The following is a 26,490-nucleotide window of genomic DNA, read 5'->3' on the forward strand; positions in this document are numbered from 1 at the left end:
TTTGGTGGAATACAGCTTGTCAAAGAAGAGATTTAGTAGCATACTGAGATCTTGAAATTGATTTGTCCATTCCATAATGGAAACATTTAAAGTAGAACCCTTTCCTTAACAACAACAACAAAAACAATAAATATTAATGAATTGTTACTGCAAAGCAGGGAAAACATTAGTTTTCCTATTTTTGCTATGGCTTTGCCATACCAAATTCCTAATTTCAGGTTTTAAAATATGGAAAAAAAAAATGTATGTTATGTTTAGGTTGCATTCCATCTAATTTTTTATGTAATTCAAAAGAAGAAAAAGTAAGGAAACTCCAGAGCACATGAAAGTATTCCAACAGCACACACACAAAAAATATTTATTTAACAGTTGAAAATAAAGTTGATGAAAAAATGACAATTTATAAAAATGCAAACTAAGTATCAATAATTTTGTCACAAGGCTTATGAGCATGATAAATGTCTTTGATTGCAACATACTTAAGAGAGAGCAAATATTGGAATCTAAAGGGGCGAAAATTTAGCTCTTGAAGTCAATACAGATTTTTGTTGTTTTCAGGAAGGTCAGGTTTTCATCACAGTACATTTTACTAACAAGTACTACACAAAGAATTCAAATGTCCTATAGTAGTAATTTAATGTGTGATTTTTTTAACTTTATTTGCTATAATTCACATGATTTCCATATTTCTGTTCTTTTTGTTTTACCAGTTCAAAACTAACTATGAAAAGAGAATGTTTAAAGTAGATATTCCACCCAATGACACATCCACAGTGGCTTCCATAATAAACAATGTGTCTGAAGCAATGGAAACTCTCACCCAAATGAAAGAGGAAATGGTTCCTGTTCCAGGTTCTGTAAATGGAGTGAATGCCCTTGGCTTGGTGGTTTTCTCAATTAGCTTTGGCTTAGTGATCGGAAGCATGAAGGAGCAAGGTCAGGCATTAAAAGACTTCTTTGATAGCCTTAATGAGGCTATCATGAGATTGGTAGCTCTAATCATGTGGTAAGTGCCTCTGATAAATTCTGCATTAAGTCACTAACTATTTTTTTTTCATCACAGTCATGCACTGAATAGCTAGAATCTGTCTGGCAGAAAGTCAGACAACAAGATTTTAAATTCCTTGTAGCCTTTTTGGTAAGTGAACCCAAGAACTGTAATTCTGTATAAATAAGTAATTTGTTAAAAAATGCCTGGTCTTTCTGAATGCTTGGCTTTTGGCCCTGAGCAAAATCAGGATATATGGCAGAATTTGCCAGGCTTATACAGGGCCATTCTATGTCTTCATAAAGATAGTAATCAAAACAACATGCTGTCAGAGTCCTTATGATCTACTTAGACTTCATTAAAGGAAACCGACAAATGTCTCCCATAATCACATTTCTACACAGCAAGACTTTGCTATCTTTACTTTCCAACACAACTGGTTCCTGGTTCTTGTGTAGAGTGTAAATACGTCCTTGCATTGTAGCTGCACTGCACACAAACATACATAACTTTTGCTACTTCATTGTTGTGTTCAATAGATAAATAAAACCAATAACTTTTCCCTCAAACACAAGGTATAAAGTCTTTTAAACACTGAAGTTTCATCTTTTTGTCAGGTAGAAGTTTAATTATGAAAATAGTCTGGAATGTCTTGGTGCCTTCTTTACTATGGAAAAAATAACTACCAAAAAACAAAACACAAACACACACAACCAAACCACAAAGCCCTAACACACACTCTTATTTTGCAGTATTAAATGCGAAACTAAAAAGTATATAAGTATATATAATTATGTAAGTATATAAATATGCTTATATTTTTTTCATATAAGTATATAAAGAATAATATATGTAGTATATAAAGAATTAAATATTATTATAATATTTAAATAATAATAAATATACATATAAGTAAAAGTTATCTTAAAAATCTATATAAAGAAAAAACTTTTTCTCATTATTTACTGGCAAACTTAAGATGATAAAGCACTGAGTAGTATCTGAGAAATTTCTACGTGGATTTTATGGCTAAAAGTGCAATTGAGATACACTAGATGATGGTGTGCTCTGATAACTTAGTGTGAAAAGATGGGTTAGCATTTATGGAAATAATGCTGTATCAGAAGTCTAGCTGTAACAGATTTGTGTTTCTGAAAATCTTAAGAGATTTATGTCTAGCTCCTTCTTCATTTGTAGCTGTGTTTTTTGATAAGAAAAAGCAGATTAGACTACTCTGTCAGGGCCCCACAGAGCCATAACCTCTGCCATACACACAGCTCCATGCTAGTGTTATCCAGTGCCCCAGTAGGAATGGCCAGAAGCCACTTAAATCATTGGAAGTGTGAGTTCCTTCCCCAGTAACATGGGAAACAGCAGTGGAGAGAGAACAGAACTGGGCACTTGGCATAGTCTGCAATGATGTTGGATGCGCCTTCATTCAAACAGGTAGAATTATACCAGAATTGGCTAAACTAGCTTTTAGATGACACTTGAATTACAAAGGTAGATCATCTTCCTACAAGTTAAAAAAGTTACTGAAGAATTTGAATTGAGACTGCTCTTCTATAGGCTCATCTTTACATGGCAGTTTTTTTCCGGTGTCTATCCAACCCAGGTTTGCTATGTGATTTTCATGCTTTTTAAGCAGTTCTTTAAGATTTCATGTATGAAAGGTGCAGTATACATCTCCTCTTCCTATATTCCTCTTACCAGAGCCTATTAGAAATATTCACTGCTGTGGTTTCATCTAGGTTGACCCGTTTAGAGTTAAACAGTTAAACTCTCAGATTGCTTCTGAATAATTATAGTCATCCTACCAGTAAATGCTACATTCATGCTTGCATATAAACACCAAAGATATGGCTGAAGAAGTGGTTTTTGTCCAATATCAATTATAATTTCTTATTTGCAGGTATGCACCACTTGGAATCCTCTTCTTAATTGCTGGAAAAATTGTTGAGATGGAAGATATGGGTGTGATTGGTGGTCAGCTTGCCATGTATACTGTAACAGTTATCATTGGTTTGCTTATTCATGCTGTCATTGTCTTACCTCTTCTGTACTTCCTGATCACTCGTAAGAACCCCTGGGTATTTATTGGAGGCCTAATCCAAGCACTAGTCACAGCTTTGGGAACATCTTCCAGGTACAACACAATATTTTAAGTCCATATTTTTGGGGAAAAAATGTTGTGTAATATAATTGGTTAACTTCATATTCCAATATTTACTTGGGCACTTTATTGCAGTTCCACTACTCTCTGATAGAGATGGTTATTATTATGCTGACTTGAACCTTATTTTTTATGAGACTGCTTGAACAGAGATTAAATAGGCATGTTTGGCAATGCATACTCTATGGCTGGAACCCTTGTGACATTGCCTTGGTCTTTGAGATTTGTAGGTAGTTTGTAACCACTTGTTGGTAAACAAGTTGGTAAACAAAAGGCTGAAGCTGGCAAACAAGGCTTTGCATTTGTGCATGGGAAAACAAAACAGCAAATTGGATGGCTCAGAAGGGATTGTGTGAGAGAGTGTGAGAATCCTTCTTGGCACATGATATTCTGTGCTAAAGATCCTGGTAGCCAGTGATGGATAGTACGACCTGCAACAGAAATGCCCCTATTGTTACCTGTTGATGAGGTCAGAGGAACCTCATGTGAATAAAAACCCTGTTTGCATCTATGATGAAAGGAAATATTGCTATGATCAAATGTTTCCTATACCATATGGCCTTTCATAAAGCACCTTCCATTTCAATAGATTTTGAAAGTATCTCATAAAGACAGAAGTTTTTGGTCAGCCATTCTGCATAAATAAATTCAAGACACTAGTGTTTGGGTTTGTTTTGAAGATCTGGATTAGAAGCTACTAGGATTATTAATGTAGAATCTGATTAAGTTTTGTATCAATAAAAATGCTTTTAAGGAACAATGTCCTTATCTTAGTGGGTAAAGAGTGATGATTACTAAGTTTCTTATTGAGCATTTTGATGTCAATCCTTGCAATCTGTGGAATGCCTAAAAAGTAAATATATTAATAATGATTTTAATAGGAAGATGATACAACTGAAAACAAGTGACACAGTTTAGGAGAAAATAAATAGTGCCAAATAAAATTAATATCTAATTTTTACAATACTAAAACTTTGGTGGGTAACGTTAATAGTTTTAAGAGGATATTTTCCAATGTCTGTGAAATGTTCAACTTGGAGCTACTCAAGATTCTGAGTAAGAACATAGACTGATGCTGGATCAAGAGAGCACACTACAAGTGCATTTAAAAACTTCAAAATTCAACAGTAAGTTGACTGCCATCAATGACATTTTCTAGCACAACCTCCCACAGCCCTTCTTTATTTAATACTTTATCAGTATTTTTATTTTATCAGGATTGATAAAGTTTACAAAGACATGAAAGTCTGTGAAGTACTTGGCAATGAAGACGTCACAGAAACAGAGTAATTTGAATTACCGAGTCTTGAAAAAACTCTTTATTTTGGTGTAATCAGGTGTAGCTATACATCTTCAAAGAGCCCTGTCCACTCTTACAAAATAGCCACCTTATCCTTCCTTCTGAGACAGTATCTCTGAAATGTAACTTGTCAACCTGTGGGCTGAATGGGTAATAGTATAGGAAGCAAATTGTACAGTTAGATTTATCTTTAACTGGGATGACTATTTATTTGGATGTAGCAGAGTGTAAAGATTAAGTGGTAAAGTGGTGTAATCATCTATCAGAATGCCCCTTGCAATTGAGCCATTAAATAAAGAGGGAGAAAATATGCTGTTTAGTGAAGGTTTGAATAGATGAATTTGTACAACTTCAGGAAAACAAGGCTTAGGATTGGTTCAGTCATAACTCCATGGCATCAAAAATGGGAAGTGGGAATTTTAAAATAGATAGTTCTGCCTAGCATGCCAGAGTATAACAAAATCTGATGACAAATGCTGAAGTTAGACACATTCAGACTAGAGACTACATAGTAACAATAATGAATGATTGGAAAATCTTTCCAAACACATTATGAGAATCTGCATTATTAGAAATGTTTAAATTAAGCCTTGGCTTTATTTATTTATTTATTTTTGATATTCTGGTAGATCACATAAAAACAAAGACAATCAGAACAATCTTTCTTGTTATAATAACATATGACACTTTGCACTCCTCTTTGTAAAATGTGTACCAAGTAGTGTATCATGCGTTATCTTCTTTTTGTTTCAGTTCTGCTACACTACCTGTTACATTTAAATGTCTAGAAGAAATAAATGGAGTGGACAAACGAGTTACAAGATTTGTTCTCCCTGTTGGTGCTACAATTAATATGGATGGAACTGCTCTATATGAGGCTTTGGCTGCAATTTTCATTGCACAGGTTAACAACTTTGATCTGAACTTTGGGCAGATTATCACAATCAGGTACAGAAGCCATTACTACCTACATCTACTAAAAGCACCTTTGTGATGACTCCTTCTTGCCGTTATATGAGGGATTAAACAAAAGCATCTAGAGCTAAAAACAAGAACTGCTACAGTAGCTGAATAACTATAATGATTTACATCTTCTGCACAGAAGAGCCCCCCCCAGCACTTATTCTCCATTAGGTAAACATTTAAAAACTAGAGCATAACACATCTATCACTGAACTTAGTACACTGAGTCAACAGGAACAATATTTAATAACTTTTTAATTTCTTTTGTCATTAAAAATTTCTTTATTAAGAATTCATGCAGCTGCTGGGAGCTGTGGACTGGATATCAGAACTGGATAGTTTACTTTGCATGTACCAAACCATAGCATAAGAGCAGCACAGTGGCATGGTACCATGGCTAACCTAAGGCTAGGAGGGGTGGTGTCTTCCTTGTCTTCATGGCCTCAGGATACAAGTAGAGCAACTTGTGTAAGGAGTAGAAATACCTTTTAGAGTAGAAATACCTTTTATTAGTTCAGCTGATAGAAGTGGAGAAGATGGGTATGTTTTCAAGCACAAAAGCCTTCATGTTTGAAATAGAACAGAAAAACAAACAACAACAATAAGAACAACAACAAACACGCTACATAGCAGTTGATGTAACCGATCTGCATTAATGTCATTATGTAACTCAAACAATTTAAGAGAAAAGGGTGATGGGTACCTGTGCAAAAGAAAGAAATGTCAACAAGGGGAGAAAGGGACACTATAGGACAGGGAGGGACAGGGAGAGAAAAGTATTTATCACTCAGTAGTGAACATTCAGATAGTGGTAAATGGGGAATGTAGGAGATTTTCCAGCAGAAGTGCTTTTCTCCTTAAAAAACAAACAAACAAATAAACAAACAAAAAACAGCTTAATTCAATATTCATCAACAGAAGGCGTAACTCTGCCTCCACACTCTGAGGCAATAATTCCACATACATTAATACTAGAGCTGCTAGCTGCCAAATCACCTGAAAAAACAAATTCTTCCTAAACCAGGTGTGAACAAGCATATTTATGTCAAGTTACTAGAGTGTATGATTCAGGGTTCCTGCCAGCTTTCTGTTTTTTGATGGCTGAATGCCAACAGCCAGAGGACAGATTATAATTCACTTGGCATAAAGTACTGCATCCTGGTTTGGGGCCCCCAGCACGAGAAGGATATGAACCTGTTACAGCAGGTCCAGAGGAGGGCTATAAAGATGCTCAGAGGACTGGAGCACCCCTCCTGTGAAGAAAGGCTGAGAGACCTGGGGATGTTCAGCCTGGAGAAGTGAAGGCTCTGGGGACACCTCATTGCAGCATTTCCATACTTAAAGAGGTCTCATAAAACGGTTGGAGAAGGAGTCTTTTCTCAGGTATATATTGATAGGACAGGGGGGAATGGTCTTAAATTAAAAGAGGATAGATTTAGATTATACATTAGGAGGAAATTCTTCACTGTAGAAGGGTGGTGAGGCACTGGCACTGGCTGCCCAGAAAAGCTGTAGATGCCCCATCCCTGGAGGTGTTCAAGGCCAGCCTTGATGGGGCCTTGGCCAACCTGATCTAGTGGGTGGCACCCCTACCTATGGCAGGGGGGCCGGAGTTCAATGATCTTTAATGTCCCTTCCAACCTGAGACATTCCATGATTCTATGATTCTATAGTGAGGTAGACAGAGAAAAAAACTTTTTGCATTAGGTCTTCCATGACAAAATTATCTCCTCAAATTCACTTTTAATGTGTTCGAGCTGCTGGAGTGCATTTGTTCAGCAAGTGGTGGCATGTACCTATGTTTTTGACCATCCATTATCATCTTCCAGGGTATTTACAGTCACAAAATCATGTGTCCATGGTTCTGGATAAAGGTTTAGTGTATACGTTTTAGGTTAAAATTCACACAGCCCTGCATCTGTGAAGTGCTTGGATTAAGGAATGGAGTCATTTTTTTCTTTATTACTGAGTAAATGGGTTCTTGCTTCATATGTGTTGTTAATGTTTGCCAGATGATAAGGTGTTTACTATGAAAATCAAATAATTTTTCTTGTGGTCTCTTTTCTCAGCATCACAGCTACTGCTGCCAGTATTGGGGCTGCAGGCATTCCTCAAGCTGGACTGGTCACCATGGTCATTGTGCTTACATCAGTTGGTTTGCCTACAGATGATATCACTCTTATCATTGCAGTGGACTGGTTTTTGTAAGTACTTTTCCAGCATCATTAAGAGCTTAGACCACATGTACAGTAGCCAGGGATATTTTGACAATACTGCAACCAGCGGTGTACTTTTGCTGTCGAAGGTATTTGGAAAGAAATGCTGAAAAGAATCACAGTTTATTGCAATTAATGAATATTCTTAGACCAGATGGTAAGAGGTGTTACTTATTGATGGTTCCACTTGTGTGCAAAAGCTTTACTTAGAAGCATAGATCCTTACCGTACTAGAACTTTCAGATATGCTGTAATTCAACCAGAAAAGAATTGCTATAGATTTTTGTTGTTGTTGTTGTTGTTGTTTTGTTTTGTTTTGTTTTGTTTTGTTTTTTTGTGGGCAGTTGATGAAAACCTTTCCATCAATCAGGCTCAAAGTTGACTGGTTCAGACCTGACATATTTCATTACAGACCTGTTGTCTATCTAATCCAGGAATCTACATCTTCCCCATAGACACAGAAATGAAACAGTCATGTAATTCTTACCCAGCAACCACAGCGTAGCGTCCTTCAGATTTTCTATTCCTCTGTTTGCAGTATGGCTACACTTGTAGGTATATAGGGAAATCTCATAGAGAAATCCAAGAACCAAATCACAACTAATTTCTTCCAACTTCTCTTTGCCCATTTTCCAGAGCCTTTTACCCTTCAGTCTTCCCAAATGATCCCTGTAAGAAGTTGCCTATGTCTTTTTTCAGAATGTTAATATCTTCAAATAATTATCTAACCACATGCCACAGCCATAAGTGAGTAGACACCCATCCATTAACAGTACCACTCACTCCTCATCAAGCTGCCTCCTGCATCTTCTGGGCAGAGCTTTCTAAGAGGGATGAGTTGTAGTTTACTTTGAATCATTTCAGCTGGATTTCATTACTAAATTACTGACCGTACTTTATAGTCAGGAGGGAAATGACGATAACATACATTTTCATTGGCTTTCTATGTTGAGAGGATATCAACCCAAACCAACAGTGTATAGAAATACTTCTGAGAAGCATCTGTCATACTCTCCCTTTGTCATGCTCATTACAGTTACTTCTTGCTATGAGGTTACCAACAGTATTTACATATTTTGTGCCCCCAAATCCTAGTATATTGTATATTACTACAGAAGGAATCATGGCATTAACAGTTATGTTAAATGAATATACCTAAAATGACTGTATCAATAAGTAGCTATGAAAAGGTTTTTTAAACTAGTCTGCATGCTTCCCAGAACAAGTGGTAAAGCCAAGGCTAATTTACCATTTCTTCTTAGGGATCGTCTCCGTACCACCACCAATGTCTTGGGAGACTCCATTGGAGCAGGAATTGTTGAACACTTATCACGGCATGAGCTGAAGAACAGGGATGCTGAGATGGGTAATTCTGTGATAGAGGAAAATGAAATGAAGAAACCTTACCAGCTGATCTCACAAGAAAATGAGAGTGAGAAACCATTAGATAGTGAAACCAAGATGTAGGGTAAAGAAGGCAAGAGTCCAACACTACAAGTGTGAAAAATACACACTTATTCCAGCCATTTATTTCATGCATTTACCAAGTCCACTTATTCCCTGTAATCTCCCTTTATGCTTGCACTGGAAAGAATTAATGAAAATATATTCCAAATTAGCAGTGATCAAGGTATATGTTGTCTTCCCACTTAAAAAAAAATAAAATAAAATAAAATAACAGGCAACAACACTGGTCCTGCTATACAAGTGATAACTGGGGATAAAAAAATCATAATCAATTAAGTTAAAAAATAAAAATATAAATCAGTGTGTGTGTTACTCGGTCCTGTAAATGTGATTTTTTTTTTTTATGAACTGGAAAGTAAGAACAGATAACAGAGCCTGAAAATGGTTTTATTTTTTTAAATACCTGTTGTGAAATTCCTAACATCTATAAGCACACAATCAATACTTCTAACTTAATAACTGCATTCAGCTAAGTAAATTAACAACATTTTTTGTTTTTTTCATCTGATGTTCTTTTGTCCTAGCATTACATCCTTGTTCAATTACTAGCAAGACAATAAAAAGGACTGTAATTGAAAGGATTAAAAAAAGAGAGATGTAAGCAAAGAAAAAAAAAAAAAAACAAACAAACACAAACACAATCAGCACTTTTATCAGCTGACTTGAAATACTTCAGAGAAAGTGATTTTATCTGGATGCAGTTTTTTGCATTGTCCTCAGCTGATCTTGACAGACACCTAGTCAGCTCCCACTGACTTGTCAACATTTATGTATGTACCTCCACTCTGGATTTGCCCCCATAATTTCAACACCACGACCCAGCTGAACAATAGATGCGTGTAAGTGCTTGTAGGAGCAAAGCCCTAGGCTGTATTGACTCTGGGACTGGAAATGTATCTTCATCTATGTGTGGAGGAAAAATAATAATAATAATAATAATGCTCTGGGTATGCCAATTAATCTCCTTAATAAGCAATAATGAGACTATGAGGGAGTGGTATCCCTCTGCAGAAAGTGCAGAAGGGTGAGATGATCATATCCTAATGGGACTGGATTCTAAATCTGAATCCCTGATGACAACAAGGGACTTTCTGATTGGAAAACTTCCAAATGCTTGCTCATTCTACTGACAGCAATAAAGCTGTTAGTTGGATTTACATTTTTTTGCAAGGAGAATGCTTCCTAACTACATGATAATTTTCAAAATCCTTGTGCATTTATTGGCAGCATCTCAAAAATAATAAATAAATAAATAATAATAAAAAAAAACAACCCTTTAGAAAGCAAAACTAATGGGTGCTTTTTTACATTTTTCTAGGAAAAAAAATATATAAAATGCAAAATAGTAAATACTATAATAAATATTGAAAACTTAATTAGAAAGAATTTTAAAGCGCAATATTGTAGGTTTCTTTCAGGAAACAGATAAACAAAGAATGAAAAAAAAAGGGGATAATTCACTTGTAGTCTTGTGGCTGTTAGTTCATTTCAATATTATTCTCTGATTAAGCCCTGTTCTAGAAATGTAAATTATAAATATTTTTTACTTTTTATCTTCTATTATTATAGAGGTTAAACTGGAAAGTTTAATAATACACTTATGGTTGAGGGAATGAAGAAATATTAATTGAAAGGCACAATAATGTTGAGCAATCACTTTTATTCAAACATAAGTTTCTCTTCTTTCTGCCTTCCCTGTTTAAAAATAAATAAATAAATAAAAATGAAGGATTCCCTTGCAATGTCACAGTTGTTAATCAAAAAAATAGTATGTTGCTTTTGTCACTAAAAGAATATAAATACAGTGTGCTTGACCGTAGTGAATATGTCAGCATCTTGACAGAAGGCAAATCTTTTTCCATGTCTAAAGTAACAAGGCAAGACTGTTTTTTTTCAGGACTGAAAACTCCTGCCCAGCTTCTCCTGTTGAGTAGCCGAGACAGCATGGGCAGGAAGACTTCAGTGACTGAAGTGAGCCGGGTTTAACCCAGACTATCAAGCAGTCAAACCTGCAAAGCTCTAAATGAATCTCTGGCTGAAAGAAAGCAAGTATGATTTATTTTTTTCTAACAGAACACAAATCTAGAATTCAGACATTTTCTGATATGTAATTAGAGATATTTTTATATAGCTACTGTATTCAGAATGTGTGTGTAAATGTTAACTGTAGAATTTATGGCATAACAATTTAATTTTTGTTAAGATTCTGTTTGGAAATACATTGCAAAGGCTTAATGTAAATGGCTGTCTTTCTATGACATCAGCTGAGAAAAATGAATTGTGTCACAAAGTATGTGATCTTCTTTTATACTAACTGTTTCTTTTGGAAATCAGATATTATAGAAAGATTCCTTTTCCCATCCCTTATTGGTTCTGCATTGGTATGCACCCCGAGTGGATTGAGAAACATTACTTTGTAGATGTATTTTCAATAAAAATAGTTTTACATTACTGCTTTTTATTGGGGGATTTATTTCAAAGGCTCTCTAATAGAATCTTCACACAAATTCAATACAAACAAACACATAATATGCAACTTAGGAATTACAGGCCATTATATACAGTAGGATCTGGCTATAGCAAAGCTTCCTCATCTTAAAAATCTGCTTACAGTTTCAAGAAAAAAAAAAAAAAAAAAGAAAAAAAAAAAAAAGCACAGAAAAAAGGAAAGGGTGGGTAGAGAGGAACATTAAAAATAAAAAGAACCAAAGTTAATCAAACTTAATTTCAGTCAAATTCAGGTATATAACTTCATATTAATATCTGCAAAATATTAAAATATTAAAAAATTATATTTGAGTTTATTCAACAACTGAGAAGTAGTCATTTCATTCTGGATGTGTAATTACATGGTCCAAATGCAGAAATATCATAGTGCCATGTGAATCAATAGAAGTCATTTGACTAAGATATTACAGCATTGTTACATTGCAGTCATCCTAGACAATCCACTGTTTTTCTCACAGAAGTGGTTTGGGATGGTGTTAAGGTCTATTTGGCAACAACTTCAGCTAGCAGAGATACCATCTTATAGAAATTAATGTCTTTCCAGAAGGAGTGGGAAGAAGTAAAAGACATGAGCTGAATCACTTGAATTTGGAAATCTGTGTTGCCTGGAGCAGATGGAGGCAGCAGGGAGATGCCCTGCCTTCCTGAGCATACACCACCAAACCACTGGACAATGACCTCTATTAATTGACCTGTAGTACGTTGAGCAAAAACCATATATAAATACAAACATGATTTAAAACATAATAAAATAAAATAAATCAAAGAAGAGATAGAGTTATAAAGTGCATAAGCATATTTTTTCCCATTTTTCTCCAAGTTATCTACACTTTCATTCATTCTATCCAGTTAGGTATCTTTGTTTCTAGAATTCCTATTATAATGGGAAGAGCTATAGAAAAGAGGGTTAGTGTATCATTTGGAGGCGTTTCTGGCATGGTGGTCTCACTCACTTTTCACCCCACCCAGAAAAAAAGATCTCTTGTATTCCTTAATTTTTCAGTAGTTGGGATACAATACAGGCATGGAAGTTGGGATACAATACAGCCATGCTGTTCTTAGGGAAGAATTTATGTCTCTGTGACAGTGTGTGGCCCATATAAAGCAAAGGGATCATGCATGTGGAAAATCAGCTACTGGCACAGAAAGTACTTTTGCCTTCCTTTCAGAAGAACTGGGTTTGCATGAGTAAAATTTGTGTTCCAATGCAGGCACAACTGAAGAGAAACTGAGGGCATTTCTTTCAACTGACACTATAACATGTACTTGGTTTAAAAAAGTTACAATGAAAATGGTACAGAAGAGCATACCCTGCTTCTGGTGTGATCAAGTGTGCTAATTGTATTTGCTGTGATCAACAATGTGTGATCAACTTGCTCCCAGTGTGATCACCTCTTTCCCAGAACAAGATAAAAAATTGAGATGAACTGATAGTTCACTCATTCTTTGGCTTTCTGGCATCTTTCTACTAAGAGATCGGCTTACACTGGGAGTATGGAATAAGAGAGAGATGGAGAGAGATGTCTACACCTCCATGCCAAGCTGAAAACCCAGACTTGCAACATCAGAGAAGCAGTGAGATTCCCTCTGATAATAAAAAGAACTGTAGTCAGATGATAACATCCTGCATCGTGAACCTTTTTCTGTCCCTCTGCCTTCCTCCTGTCTCCTCAGATGTCTCTAAGATACTCAAATGTATCTAAAATTCCAAAATTTTACTATAGGAGCACTTGCATATCTAATTGAAGTTCTTCAGCATGCCTCATTACACAACTAGGGCTGCACAAATAATTGAGTTTATACTTCAGTGAGGGAACTGAAAGACTGGGGGGGTATAATGTTTCCAGGTCATCATGAAACATTTTTTTTTCTTTATAATGCTAAAATAAAATAAAATAAAATAAAATAAAATAAAATAAAATAAAATAAAATAAAATAAAATAAAATAAAATAAAATAAAATAAAATAAAATAAAATAAAATAAAATAAAATAAAATAAAATAAAATAAATTGTCAGCCTCAAGTATGAAAGAATGAAAGAGAATATGTAAGAATGAAATATTTCATTCTCCACTTCTTCAAACGTCTCACTTTTATCTCATTTCTGGATAAATTTTAGTCTACTCTAAATTAAAATAAATAGCTGTAAAATGAATGGTTACTCTGAAATAAGAGATTGAACAATTTAGCTAAGAAAATATCAAGTAGAAATATTTCAACTTTTCTGTAATAGCTCCTCACTTTAAAATCAGTTATGTTTATAAATGTTGGCACACCTTCACAAGTACTTGCCTCAAAAACTGCATTTTTCAGCAATTTATTTTTTTAAGAACACTTTTTCATTGCTCTTTATAACTTCTTTTCTCCAGGTATTGCACATTTTTCTGCTTTTCCTGATTGTTCAGATTTTTTTTTTCTTGATTGTATCATTGACTTTTTACGGTTTTGTTTAGTTTTGTTTTGTTTTAAGTAATAAAAAACCCTCTCCCTTTACTGATATTTTTCCCAGTTCTATAGTTATTATTTCTCACCAACTTTTACTCTTTTCCTGCATTGTTTTTGTTGCTTTTTTTTTTTTTTTTTTTTTTTTTTTTTTTTTTTTTCCGGTGCCCCAACCAGTTTCCCATTTTCTCCAGTACTGTATTCCTCTTTCCATCCCACCCATTTTCTCTCTTAGCTCTTCTCTTCATTTGTACAGCTTCCACTCCAGAAACCCCACTGCTGTGGCTTTCATAAACCCAAATTCTTGTCCCAATACTGTCCTTGTCTCTTTCATAAACCTATACAAGTCTCTCATCTTTTCTTTGTTTTGGTTCTCAGTAAGTAAAACTGGAGCAATACCATCACCCTAGCACCAGGTTTGTTGATAGAGAAATAAAGGTTTTGGAGCACCCACTCGGCAGAGCTGATGCAGACATCTGGGTCATGCCTTATATGCCTTCCAGACCCTGGGATTTGCCCCGAAGCAAAGGAGCTTTGGACCAGCAGCTCCCGCACTGTAGACAATTGAAACATGTTTAAGCAACTTTTACTTCAAAACAAATTTATTCACTGTAATTGTGCATAAAAAGAAGTCAAATCCCATGGTGCTTGCTGGCACCAAAGTCCCATAAGTAGCAATAGGGAGAAGGATAAAATAAAGATCTAACTCGAATTTCATGCACATGGAATAAACTACACTGCAAATGTACTTTGAATATGATTAGGACTGGTTCCAGATGGTGACCGTAGTTCAGTCTGAGCAGGTGCTACACAAGCTTCCCTTCACAGATCTGATGGTTCACCATGCCCTGGACCTGCCGTTCCCTGCACAGCTGAAGCCCACTCCTCTCCCAGGAAGCAGCTCCTGGCCGTGCCAAATTGTGTGGTGTTTTTGTGATATGCACAAACAGGGACCAGGATGAGACCACCCAGCTTGTTTGCATTTATAGGCCAAGTCAGGATGCAGGGCTCAGTCTCCAGGAGAAAAAGACTATGGTACTAACCCACTGTGCCACTTAGCATCCACAGTGCAAAAGAGCTATTCAGATGCTGCCAATGCTTCATTTTTAGCTGTACTGTGGTCCAGTAACAATCAGCCTCCTGAAAACTCCGAAATGTTTCCCAGCAATAACAGCCAAAATTTTGGTCCCATTGGATAGTGCCGCCATCGTGTGGCAAATGTTTTTACAATAAACATTTCCCCCCTCTTAAAAAAAAAAAAAAAAAGAAAAAAAAAAAAAAAAAAAGAAAGCCACATTCACTTCACTGTTATTGTTATTGCAATCCAGCTTACTCACATGAATAATATAGTCTTTCATCTTGTCCTTTTTTTAGCACAGCCTTAAAGAGGTTCAGCTGTGAACACCTTCATTCTTGTTACATTGGTACTTCTGTGCATGTGTTCATTTCTCCTTGCTTTATCCAAGCACCTCAGGTGAGATGAATGTCTCTTAAGCAAAAAGTCTGCCACCATTCCTGAAATACTCTTAAGAACTGGGGGAATGCTGGTGTATGTGTTAATTTTCTGATTGCTAACACAGTGGAGTATAATGTAACTGTTAATCTCTCCTCCACTCTCACTGGTCCACTTTGAAGGGGGCCTTCCTTTGGTGATCTGCCATCTGCCAAAGCACTGTGAGAATGGTAGATTTCCACACTTGGAAACTATTGACACATATTGACAGTACATAGACATCATGCATTTTGAAGGGACCTGAAAGTCAAATCAAATGTTAGTCTTCCTACAGGAATCTCTTGCAAACCCCTGGAGTAAGAATCAGGAGAATTTGGGGTACACTGTCTTAAAATACACTTCTGGCCTTCCTGGCTGTTTAGAAACATGCTTACAATATGTCATAAAGAACCCCAAAGAGAAGAAAAACAGCCCCTAATTATGCTTTTGGCAGCCTTAAAATGGCCCAACTCATGCTTTTGAACATCTGAGGTCTGCAATACCGAATCCTATTAAAATAACATCCCTTAAAGGCTACTCCATCAAATATTGACTTTTCTGTCAATGAACATCATCATCAAATTGCATGAGGATTTTCACAGTTTAGCAACAACAAAGCCACCCAGAAACTCCACTGCTATCAAAAAGTTCATGATCTGCTAAAACTATAGAGTTACAGAATTGTAAAACATAATTCCAGGAACATGGGCAGGACTTTGTTTACAGTCAGTCTGGAGCAGAGATACTATTTTAGAGCCCTAATCAAAAACCAAAACTGGGGTCAAGTTTTGCTTATTCCTTTTTTCCTTTCATTCATGACTTTTCACAGTATACTGTGGCCTGTTGGGTAAAGCACTCTCCAGAAATAAGCACAGCTCTGGACACAAGAAATACAGTATTGTAAAGGTGCAGGGGCTACTGGGAACTATGGAGCAGCAGCTCTGATTTCCTTCCAGTGTAAGATAGTAGGATGAATTTACTCAGTATGTGAATAAAAAAAATATGTTTCAAAGAATCTGACACAGTTTTTGCAAAGGGAAATCCTGCACTGTGGATCTGATGAAGCTCTCTAAGTGCCCTAGTAGGGAAGCCACAAAATCTATGAAAGCATTTTATTAAATATGTTACTTAGAAAAAACAGAAGAAAGATATTTTACAATGGTGTGCTATGAAGTTGCTACATTTTCTCTCTCTTGTGAGACACAGAGCATTCTGTTTTTATTGTATGGAAAAGGGGCCCTAACAAAAAGTATGCAGAAATTTTGCAGCATGTGGCAAGTCAGACTTATGAGTCAATTCTGCACCCCTCTAATACATTCTTTTGGGAGCATTGATGATAGCTGCAAATATCATAAATATTAATATGCTGGGGGTTTCAGATGTGATGTGATGTCTCCATTCTAACAACTGTGCCAAGAATGATGCAAGGGAATACTGGTGATTTCCTTCCCTTAACAGGTCAGGGCTGTAAACTATTATAAGCTCATCATTGGGCCATCATTCACTGACCTGACCAGCTACTTTTGCCAGGGCTAAACATTCATTTAGCTGACATCACATAATAAATCACCCATTTGTATACAGCAGTTCTGTTCATTTAATTTTTATCCCTTTTCATTTCTCTCCTCCTTTACTCTGCTTTCCCTCCTGTCTACTGCTCTCTGGAACTAGAAGTGGCAAATTTTGTACATTGGTGCACATTGCCTGTTCAGCAAGGGGGCTTCATGAAGTACCTCTTGGAGACTGGCCGGCAGCCATCCTTCCTGGTGTGATGGAATTGGTTGAGACAAGAAGCAGCACTTCTTGTCAGCTTCCACACACTAGAATTTTTGCATCTAAAAGCTGCAGTGAATTGGTGAAGTTTCAAGACCTTCCAGCAAAGTGTTTTGGGCCAGAAGATATGCTGTCCCTACAATATATAGTTGCTAATGTTCAAGAGCTTGAGTGATGGATGTGATACACAGACCTAAAGAGAAAGACAGTCCACGGACTGTGAACTTGTTTCCTCCTCGTGTTCTTAAGAGGATTCATAGGTTTTGCAGTAATCCCGTACACAACGACGAAATTCACACAGAACAGGCTGTGTTAATTCTTTGTTCAGCCTGACATCTAGTGGTCCTCAGCAGAACCATTGTTACTTGGTCTTTATCCTTGTTTGGATAGTGTAAATATCATATGAAACTTTACTGTTTAAGATTGAAGGTGTGTGGCCTTTTCTAGCATTTTTCCCTGAAAGATTTAAATTAGAATTTTGATCTGAATTCTGTTTTTATTGCAAGGGAAGCCAAAAAAAATAAAAATAAAAATAAAAATAAAAATAAAAATAAAAATAAAAATAAAAATAAAAATAAAAATAAAAATAAAAATTAATTAATTAATTAATTAAAAAATAATAAATAAAATACAGAGTCTTGCCATGAGTCTTCCACATGTACATGCACAAGGTGTGAAAGCTTAGCAGCTCTGGCACCTGACAAGTAGAATAACTGTACTATGCAATACAATACTCCTATTCTTGAAAAATTGTTAAATTGTAGATTTTTTAAAATAATAATATTACATTGACATGTGGCACTCAGTACAAATGATATGTTGAAATTCAAGTTGGATTTTATGTGCATTGCTCTTCATTTTTCCTTATTCTGATCCAACAATTTAATAACTCTTTCAACTATAACTTTCAGAAATACACCTTTCAAAAAGCAGTATCAAAAAATCATACTCAGAGAAGATGGATAAAGGCAGAAAATACTTCTACTTTGGTACTTTTTTGTTGTTCTTGTAGTTGTTTTTACCCCAATGGACTGAATAGCAGCTCCTCTCTGTTCATATCTGACCACATTATATCAAAAAATATACTGCAGCAACAGGGCTTTCCAAGAAAGACAAACCATAGAATCACAGAATTGTCTTGGTTGGAAGAGACCTTAAAATCATTGAGTCCAATCTCTGACCTAACACTAACAAGTCCTCCACTAAACCATATCGCTAAGTTCAACATCTAAACGTCTTTTAAAGACTTCCAGGGATGGTGACTCCACCACTTCCCTGGGCAGCCCATTCCAATGCCTCACAACCCTCTCAGTAAAGAAGTTCTTCCTAATATCCAACCTAAAACACCCCTGGTGCAACTTTAGCCCATTCCCCCTCGTCCTGTCACCAGGCACGTGGGAGAACAGGCCAACCCCCACCTCGCTACAGCCTCCTTTAAGGTATCTGTAGAGAGCGATAAGGTCGCCCCTGAGCCTCCTTTTCTCCAGGATGAACAAGCCCAGCTCCCTCAGCCGCTCCTCGTAGGACTTGTTCTCCAGACCCACACCAGCTTCATCACCCTTCTCTGGACTCTCTTGAGCACCTCCATGTCCTTCCTGTAGCGAGGGGCCCAAAACTGAACACAGTACTTGAGCTGCAGCCTCACCAAAGCTGAGTACAGGGGGACAATCACTTCCCTAGCCCAGCTGGCCACACTGTTTTTTACACAAGCCAGGATGCTGTTGGCCTTCTTGGCCACCTGAGCACACTGCTGGCTCATATTCAGCCAACTACCAACAAATACTCCAAGGTCATTCTCCACCTGGCAGGTTTCCAACCACTCATCTCCCAGCCTGTAGCTCTGCTTGGGTTTATTGCACCTCAGGTGCAGGACCCGGCACTTGGCCTTGTTGAACTTCATGCAGTTGGCCTCAGCCCATCGGTGCAGCCTATCCAGATCCTCCTACAGAGCCTTCCTACCCTCAAGCAGATCGACACATGCACCTAACTTGATGTCATCTGTGAACTTACTAAGGGTGCACTCGATCCCCTCATCCAGATCATCGATAAACATATTAAAGAGGACCAGCCCCAGTACCGAGCCCTGGGGAATGCCACTAATGACTGGCCAAAGAAATTATATTAGCAGCAGGAAGAACCTGCCAGACAGAAATATCACAGGAGCAGCATCAGTTGGAGTGCTATTAAAGAACACATTAAGAGTCCAAGACCTCCATTAAGTGGAAAGATATGCCATGTATGTTTTCTCTGTAATGAAAAGGCAAAATGGGAATCTATGAAATCACATACTACAGTCAGATACTTCAGATTATCTTGAGGTGAAGATTTCAGTAGAATCCAGAAGAGTTGCCATGTTTATAAAGACAGTTCAAACATCCATACTCACATCAGATGAATTCATACACAAACTTTTAAAAGCAAGAGAAATTCTCATGCCTCAGGGCATCCACCAGTCTCTGTGTGATGAGTAGGAGGAAAATTGCCCAGGGGTATGCTAGATCACATGCTTTCCTTAGCAGTTTTGCACTTTCTCTGAAGCTTTGGCTTGCTGTTATTGCCAAAATCAAATTATCAAATGAAATGAACTGGAGGTCTGATCCAGGATGTTAGTCCTTATGTTCCCAACCACCACAGCAGTATGTAAAGCGGAAGACTTATATTTTTATTACTGGAAGACAGGAGGCAATAAAGCAAGATCTTGTGATGTGGGTGCCCTGTTGTCAGTGATACTACTTCATACATCTCCTGGCATGAATTTACCAAGGCTCTAGTTACTTATGAGTTATTAAGATGTTTTAGTTGTTGTTGTTGTGTTTTGTTGTTGTTGTTGTTGTTCTATTTCTTTCACCTTTATCACTATAATTGGGAAGCTGTTTATTAACCTATCCAATAGTTAGGAATTTCCTTTTTATTTCCTGTTTTCATAAAACCATTTAATATCCATTTGTCCTTTAATACCCATTTATCCATTTAGTATCTATTTGTCCACATATGTAGCTCTTTGTAATCCCCATCCCTGCTGAGAGGTTGTTGTATTTTGTTTTTTTGTTTGTTGTTTTCTCTCAGCCCTCTTTCTGCTGGACAAAGAATAAACCTTTTCTAGTTTATTCCTACATTTATCTGCTCCCCTGGTTGTGCTAGCAGTCCTCTTCTACATTTAAGCCCTTACCCTTCTCGCACATAAGTGACCAGAATTGCAAATGGTATTTCAGAGGAAGCTAGGGATGCACAAGAACATTAATTCTTCCTACTAGCTACTAAATACCTCACTGACACATTTCAAGATCTCATTTACAACTTTACTTCCAGCTTATTCTAGCTACATGCAGTCATCCTTTAAACATTTTCAACTAATTATCTCACAGCTTATAGCAAAAAAACTTGTTATTACTCCCTAAGTGCTATGACTTTGCACTTTGTACAAATGAATTTCACTACATTTAATCAGTACCTGACCTCTTTTTAAATTAAAGTAATTTATAGAATTATTATTAAGATTTGTCTCAAGTGGGGGACTTTACTAGTAATCCGCCCTTCACTGTTACTCTTCTCTGTTTCTCTTTTAACCAGAGCTTCAAATTCCTGAGCAGTTCTACATACTTCACTTAATAATTTTCTTCAAGACATCATACCAAACACTAGATTGAATACCAAAGAAATTAATACCAAAGTAAATTGTTTTTGTCAATAAAATTAGGTATGTTAAGAAAGAACATAATATGGGAAATTTGGCTTGATCTACATCTAGCGAATCCATGCTGCATTTTATCTTGTTGGGTTTGCTCCCCATATCTTGCTTCCTTCAGCTTTTTGCCAAGTCCTAACATTTTACTAAAATCAGGATCAACTGGCAACATAGCAATTGGGGTTTCTGGGAGATATGTAGAATCTAAGTGTCTGTGTAGATGCAAGATCAGGTACAAGCAACATTATCTTTTTCAGGTGTCTTTCTAACCTGCTCTTGAAAACTAACATGGCTGTGAAAATCTTCCAGGGTTACTTTCCAGTTTAGAAGCATCTCCTAACCTTCAATTCAAGCTCTTTCTGCATCAATAGAACATGAGGGGTTTTTTTCTTACTGTTTTCTCATTAGAATAGAAAACTACTGATCTCCTTCCATTTTAGAATACCCTTGCTGTACGGATAGATGTAGCTGTACGTGCAGTTTAAGTAAATCTCATTCCCTCAGCCTTCCCTGACAGCATGTTTTATAATATTTTTTTTTATTTCTTCTTGTTCTCTCTGGGACTTTCTCCTGTTTATTTAATAAATACTTTATGTTCTAACCTACTTGTTATAATTTACAGTATAATTTCCTTGCAATCCTGTAATTCCTGTTTCAAGCATGAATGAGACTTGGTAACGAGTATAGTGAGTGTTTCTTGTGCAACACGTACACCACCACACATGTGCCTGTACAAACAAATATACAGAAGATCTGTCAATGCCTGGTAACCAGTGCAGCCATTCTTTCATTGTGTGTCAGTCAAATAGATACACCTGCTGCCCATTCAAAATATTTTATTTATTCCACTTTATTTTATTTTTTTCTGGACATCCTACAGACTTAAAATGTTAAGTCACTTCAAGGACTCTGCGGGGTTCATGCCCACTGTTTCTGATGACTACTTCAAAAGAATTACTATTAACACATACAAATCTATTTTTTGTAGAGTGCTTAGACAACTGAATAATAGACCCATTATGTCTATGAGCAGCACAAGATTCCTTTCAGTTTCTGCAGTATTCCAAACTATTCAAGGAATGTTCAAATGAAATTTCAGTCAATGCGTAACTTTCTGCTTCCAGTCTCCCTGCAAGTATTCATCACAAGGTTAATCCATTGGTGACTGGCTCACTGCTCACTCGTACCCTGCTCTTGCTGGAAGAGGCAGCTCTTTGTGAATGGCTGCTTCTCCACCAAAAGCATCTTGCCAGAAAAAAAATGGTGCTGTTCTCCCCTTGAATGACTTTTGGATAAAGCAGAAGGAAAGTATCTTGCATTAAACAGTTGCAGAGGGTGCACCCACCTGGAGGTGAGAGCTGGCCTTGGAGAAAGCTCTTCAGATGGGGACAGATGGAGACAGCATGGTCTCTCCCTGTGCTTGAAATTATGCTACTACATGGAAAAGAAATTAAACTGAGCTAGAACTACTGTCATTCTGTTGTTCAGTGGTTTGGATGTGCATGTTTTTGTCTCTACTTCAATGCACACTTCCATATTCATATTAAACAATCAGTGAGTACAAGCACACAAACACAGCTTGAAGCAAGAATTGAAATCAAGAGATTTTCTCTCTCAAGTGTATGAACAGCCACTTAACATTGCCTGCCCACAAATTCACAAAAATTCCATTTAAAATAAGGTAGATATTTTGACTCCATGATTCAACAAGTGATAATCAAAAGATATGTTCTTATGTTCAGAAGATAGAACATAAGAACATAAATGAAGATGTACAAAATCATTAGAATACAGAGTCAGAGATTTGTCTTGGAAACCTGAGCTTTGCCATTTCCAAGATTTTGCATCTTGTGCTGCAATGGATTCCCTAGACTTTTCCTATGTATTCTTTCCCCATGTAGAAATCTTGGAAAAGTACTGGTACTTTCTAGATTTTATCTTTTAAGTTAAATGTAGCATTTTACTAGACTAATTGCAACTACCTGACAGGTTTTTTTTGGTTTGTTTGTTTGTTTGTTTTTCCTGCAAAAATGATTTCCTTTGGAGGCATTCTTTGTTTTCTAATTATAATTCAGAGCCTAAAATATATCTGTTTAGGAGTTTTTCTTTTACTTCTTTCCATCACAGAGGTAACTAATCTCTTGCTGCCTGCTCTGTAAGCAGTATTGCATCAGTTTACAGGCTTGAATTCCAGTCTTGTTGTCAGAACAACCATGACGAAAGTGCCTGAGTACCTGATGCAAGGGCACTGTCCACAAGTGGCATCTGTACCTGATTTACAACATCTTAACCTGAACCCCTACATTTATCTGTCTCATCAGAAGTTCCAATCATCGTTTCCAGTCTCCTCATCTCCTCTGCTGTTCACTATGTTAAGTTTGACAGTTGGGTTTTCAGTGATTTGCTCCCCTCTCAACTTTTGCTGTCCTGTGCTTAAATGAAATGAGCTAAAAAGGATGTTGTACTGCAGCAATCACAAGTTTTATAATGAGGGTGTGTTCCAGTCCCAGATCGCTTCCCAAGTTTCTGGCTTACTGATGCTTTACGCTAATCAGTGACAGGATGTCTCAAGGGGTTATAGAAGCCCGGGCTTGCACAAGAAGGGAAACTACTGTCATTTGCAGTTTAAAAGGCTTTGGAAAGCCTGTCTTTGTTACTCGAGATAATTTCAGAATCACTCCTACTTGAAAGTATCTTATTGCAACAAGTCAAAAGACCTTTAAGCTGCTTTTATCCACTCACCATTTTCTGATTGCTAGGCTTGATATCACTATGGATGACACCCTTCCCTTCCCTTCCCTTCCCTTCCCTTCCCTTCCCTTCCCTTCCCTTCCCTTCCCTTCCCTTCCCTTCCCTTCCCTTCCCTTCCCTTCCCTTCCCTTCCCTTCCCTTCCCTTCCCTTCCCTTCCCTTCCCTTCCCTTCCCTTCCCTTCCCTTCCCTTCCCTTCCCTTCCCTTCCCTTCCCTTCCCTTCCCTTCCCTTCCCTCCCCTTCCCTTCCTTTCCCACAGGAGAGATGGATGCAGGTCAGAAAGGTGCTCTGTGGGGAAGGAAGTCATAGCATAGGAGCAAGGTCTATACTCTCCCTTATAGCTCCAGCCATAAGGACTGTAGCATGTTTTCTTCATGGAGTCTTGAGTTCTCATTTCCCAATGATTATGCTATAAACCTCTGCTTCTTTGTAATATGTACCTGAAGTGCTCTGTGAGCACATCTCCTTAGAGGAGGAGATGATACTGTCCCAAATAAAATCATTACATTAGTAGTGGTTCCTTGATTTAATTAATTTTTTAACCTACATATGAGGGACATAACATTTAGCACAAACATCCCACTGGCTGCCTTCCCTGTGAATCCTTCACTAAGTATCTCCACACCTGTTCTTGTTTATGCTTCACTCAAAGAGTAAGTTGATGTCTTCCTGTCCAGGAAGCAAGCAGTTAAATCTCAATGTGAAATAACAGTACCCAGAAGTTTCATTTATCTCAGTAATTACTGCTCAGGGAGTGAGAGGAAAAATCAAGTCCCTAAATCCCCGTAGTTTGCTGGTAGTTCCTCTTTGCAGATGACATTGTATTTACTGATATATTTTAATTCAAGCATGAAAAATTAGTCAAATACCAATAACTTTGTTATCCAGAGTGCTGACAAAGGAAATAATGGAGCAATTAAACAACACATTGGAACAGGCTCATTAAACAAATATAGCCACTGTTTTACTGGCAGCAGCATCTTCATTAAAACCGGGTTGAGTATCAGAGAGAGAGAAAGAAAAAGAAGGGGGTCTGGGAAAGTAAGAGAGGGAATGCAGAAATGTTTTGCAGGACATTTTGCATGGGAAAGAGCAGGATACAAAATTATGTTTGTTTATGCTCTGCCAGAGTCAGTGGCAGCGGAGGGCTATGCTGAATTCCCTGCACATGATCAAGGACCTTCCGAGGTCTTCCTTTAGTAACTTTCTAAGGGAAATAAATCATCTGGCTTCAGAAAGTGCTGAGTGGACAATAAGGACATTGACCATGATCCTATGTACGATCATGGATGTTCCTGCAGGATCTACCTATAAATCTCCAAAATCCATGGGAACACATATCCTGCTTACTGCCCCGTTTTATCTAAGCACATCAGTGAACTGGGAAGGAATGTGACCACACACAGCCCCTGTGCCTGAGGTGAAATCCAGCATCACTTTTAAGCCAGGACAGTGTGCTCACTTTTCTGCGTGGGTCCTGGGATTTTCAATGAAGTATTTATTGTTCTCTTGAGCAGCAAGTAACTAGCAATTTGAACAGGTTGTTTGCTCATTTCACAGCTCTTCTGGTTTCCTGCTTTAAGTAAGCAGCATTTATACCAGGAGAGATCAGGCGGAGGAGAGTTCTCTAAACTAAGAATATCCCCTCTCTAAATCTGCAAGCAGATGTCTTGAAATGACTGGAGTCTCCTGGGGAATCTATTTTTGCCAGAAACAGCAAATTTGTCTCAGTTGGAGCCTTTAGAGCTCACTCAAGTAAGTATCTGTGCCTTCTTAGGTTATTGTGCCCAAGTCATGTTTGCAGCCACAGCTCCCCCACAGCAAAGATTGTCCATTGCACTTCTAGCCAGTCAGTGAAAATCCAGCTCCTGTCACCAACCCCTTTATTAGTTTCCTATCATCTGATATTGGAAGTGGATGCCACAAAGAAACCCCACCCCTCCCTTTCGAGTCCATATGGGATTCATGCATGCAATATTTAATGTTAATTTGAAGTAGGAAATCTCTGCCGCACATAGGCTGGAACAATTTGAATTTCAGAGAGTAATTATTCATGCAGCATAAAAATGCGTGAGTCACGTAGAAAGGTAAGCAGGCCCAGCAGGGCAGCAGTTCCCAGTGGTGCCACATGGGACACTAAGTGCTGATGGGAGCAACCCCAAAACAGGCAAGTGCCCAAGATGGCATGCATGACAGGGAGGAAAGTGCATTTTTAAAATAGCAGCAGCAGTCGTGTGTTGGCATCTTTGAAATGCTTTGTGAAAATTAAGGATTAGATCTTCTACTCCCTTCACAGAGGGACACAGAGGTGCACTTTGAAAATGGATGAAGAAAAATGCAAATAGGACAACTAAACCAAAGCATGAGGCAGAGCCAGGTAAATTATTGCCATGTAACCCTCATCAACACAGAAATTTGCCTTAGCATAGTCAGGGCCAGGAGGTCTTCTGTGCAAAGAGAACAGCCATGTGACTTTGGCATACTTCCCTGTAGCCCAGGGGAAGTCTGTGGCTGCTGCAGCACTTCTTTCCACCTTAGGGCAACAGGAAACCTATTACTGTCCTCAGAATTTAATGCTAAGAAACTGTAAATGAACACATCCACAGGAAACAGCCTTGCCAAAAGCACTCAACTGCTTTGCATCCCACAGATCTCTAGCAGAAGATCCTATCTTCTATGGTCTAGATTGCGCACAAAGTCTGATATAACTCTACTGGTGCCTCTAAAATCACC

At 37.5% G+C, this 26,490-nt stretch overlaps 1 protein-coding gene across 1 annotated transcript in view; it reads left to right on the forward strand.

The window, feature by feature from the left end:
- SLC1A3 (solute carrier family 1 member 3) overlaps window positions 1-10,034 on the forward strand; it is a 65,509-nt gene extending 55,475 nt beyond the window's left edge. Inside the window, exons 6-10 of the mRNA XM_032205691.1 lie at window positions 711-1,006; window positions 2,901-3,134; window positions 5,215-5,409; window positions 7,494-7,628; window positions 8,903-10,034. Coding sequence (XP_032061582.1) covers window positions 711-1,006; window positions 2,901-3,134; window positions 5,215-5,409; window positions 7,494-7,628; window positions 8,903-9,107 — 1,065 coding nt within the window. The 3' untranslated portion in view covers window positions 9,108-10,034. The remainder of the gene's footprint in view (window positions 1-710; window positions 1,007-2,900; window positions 3,135-5,214; window positions 5,410-7,493; window positions 7,629-8,902) is intronic.
- The last annotated feature ends 16,456 nt before the right edge of the window (window positions 10,035-26,490 follow it).

This window comes from Aythya fuligula, chromosome Z (assembly GCF_009819795.1).
Source record: "Aythya fuligula isolate bAytFul2 chromosome Z, bAytFul2.pri, whole genome shotgun sequence".
NCBI lineage: Eukaryota > Metazoa > Chordata > Aves > Anseriformes > Anatidae > Aythya > Aythya fuligula.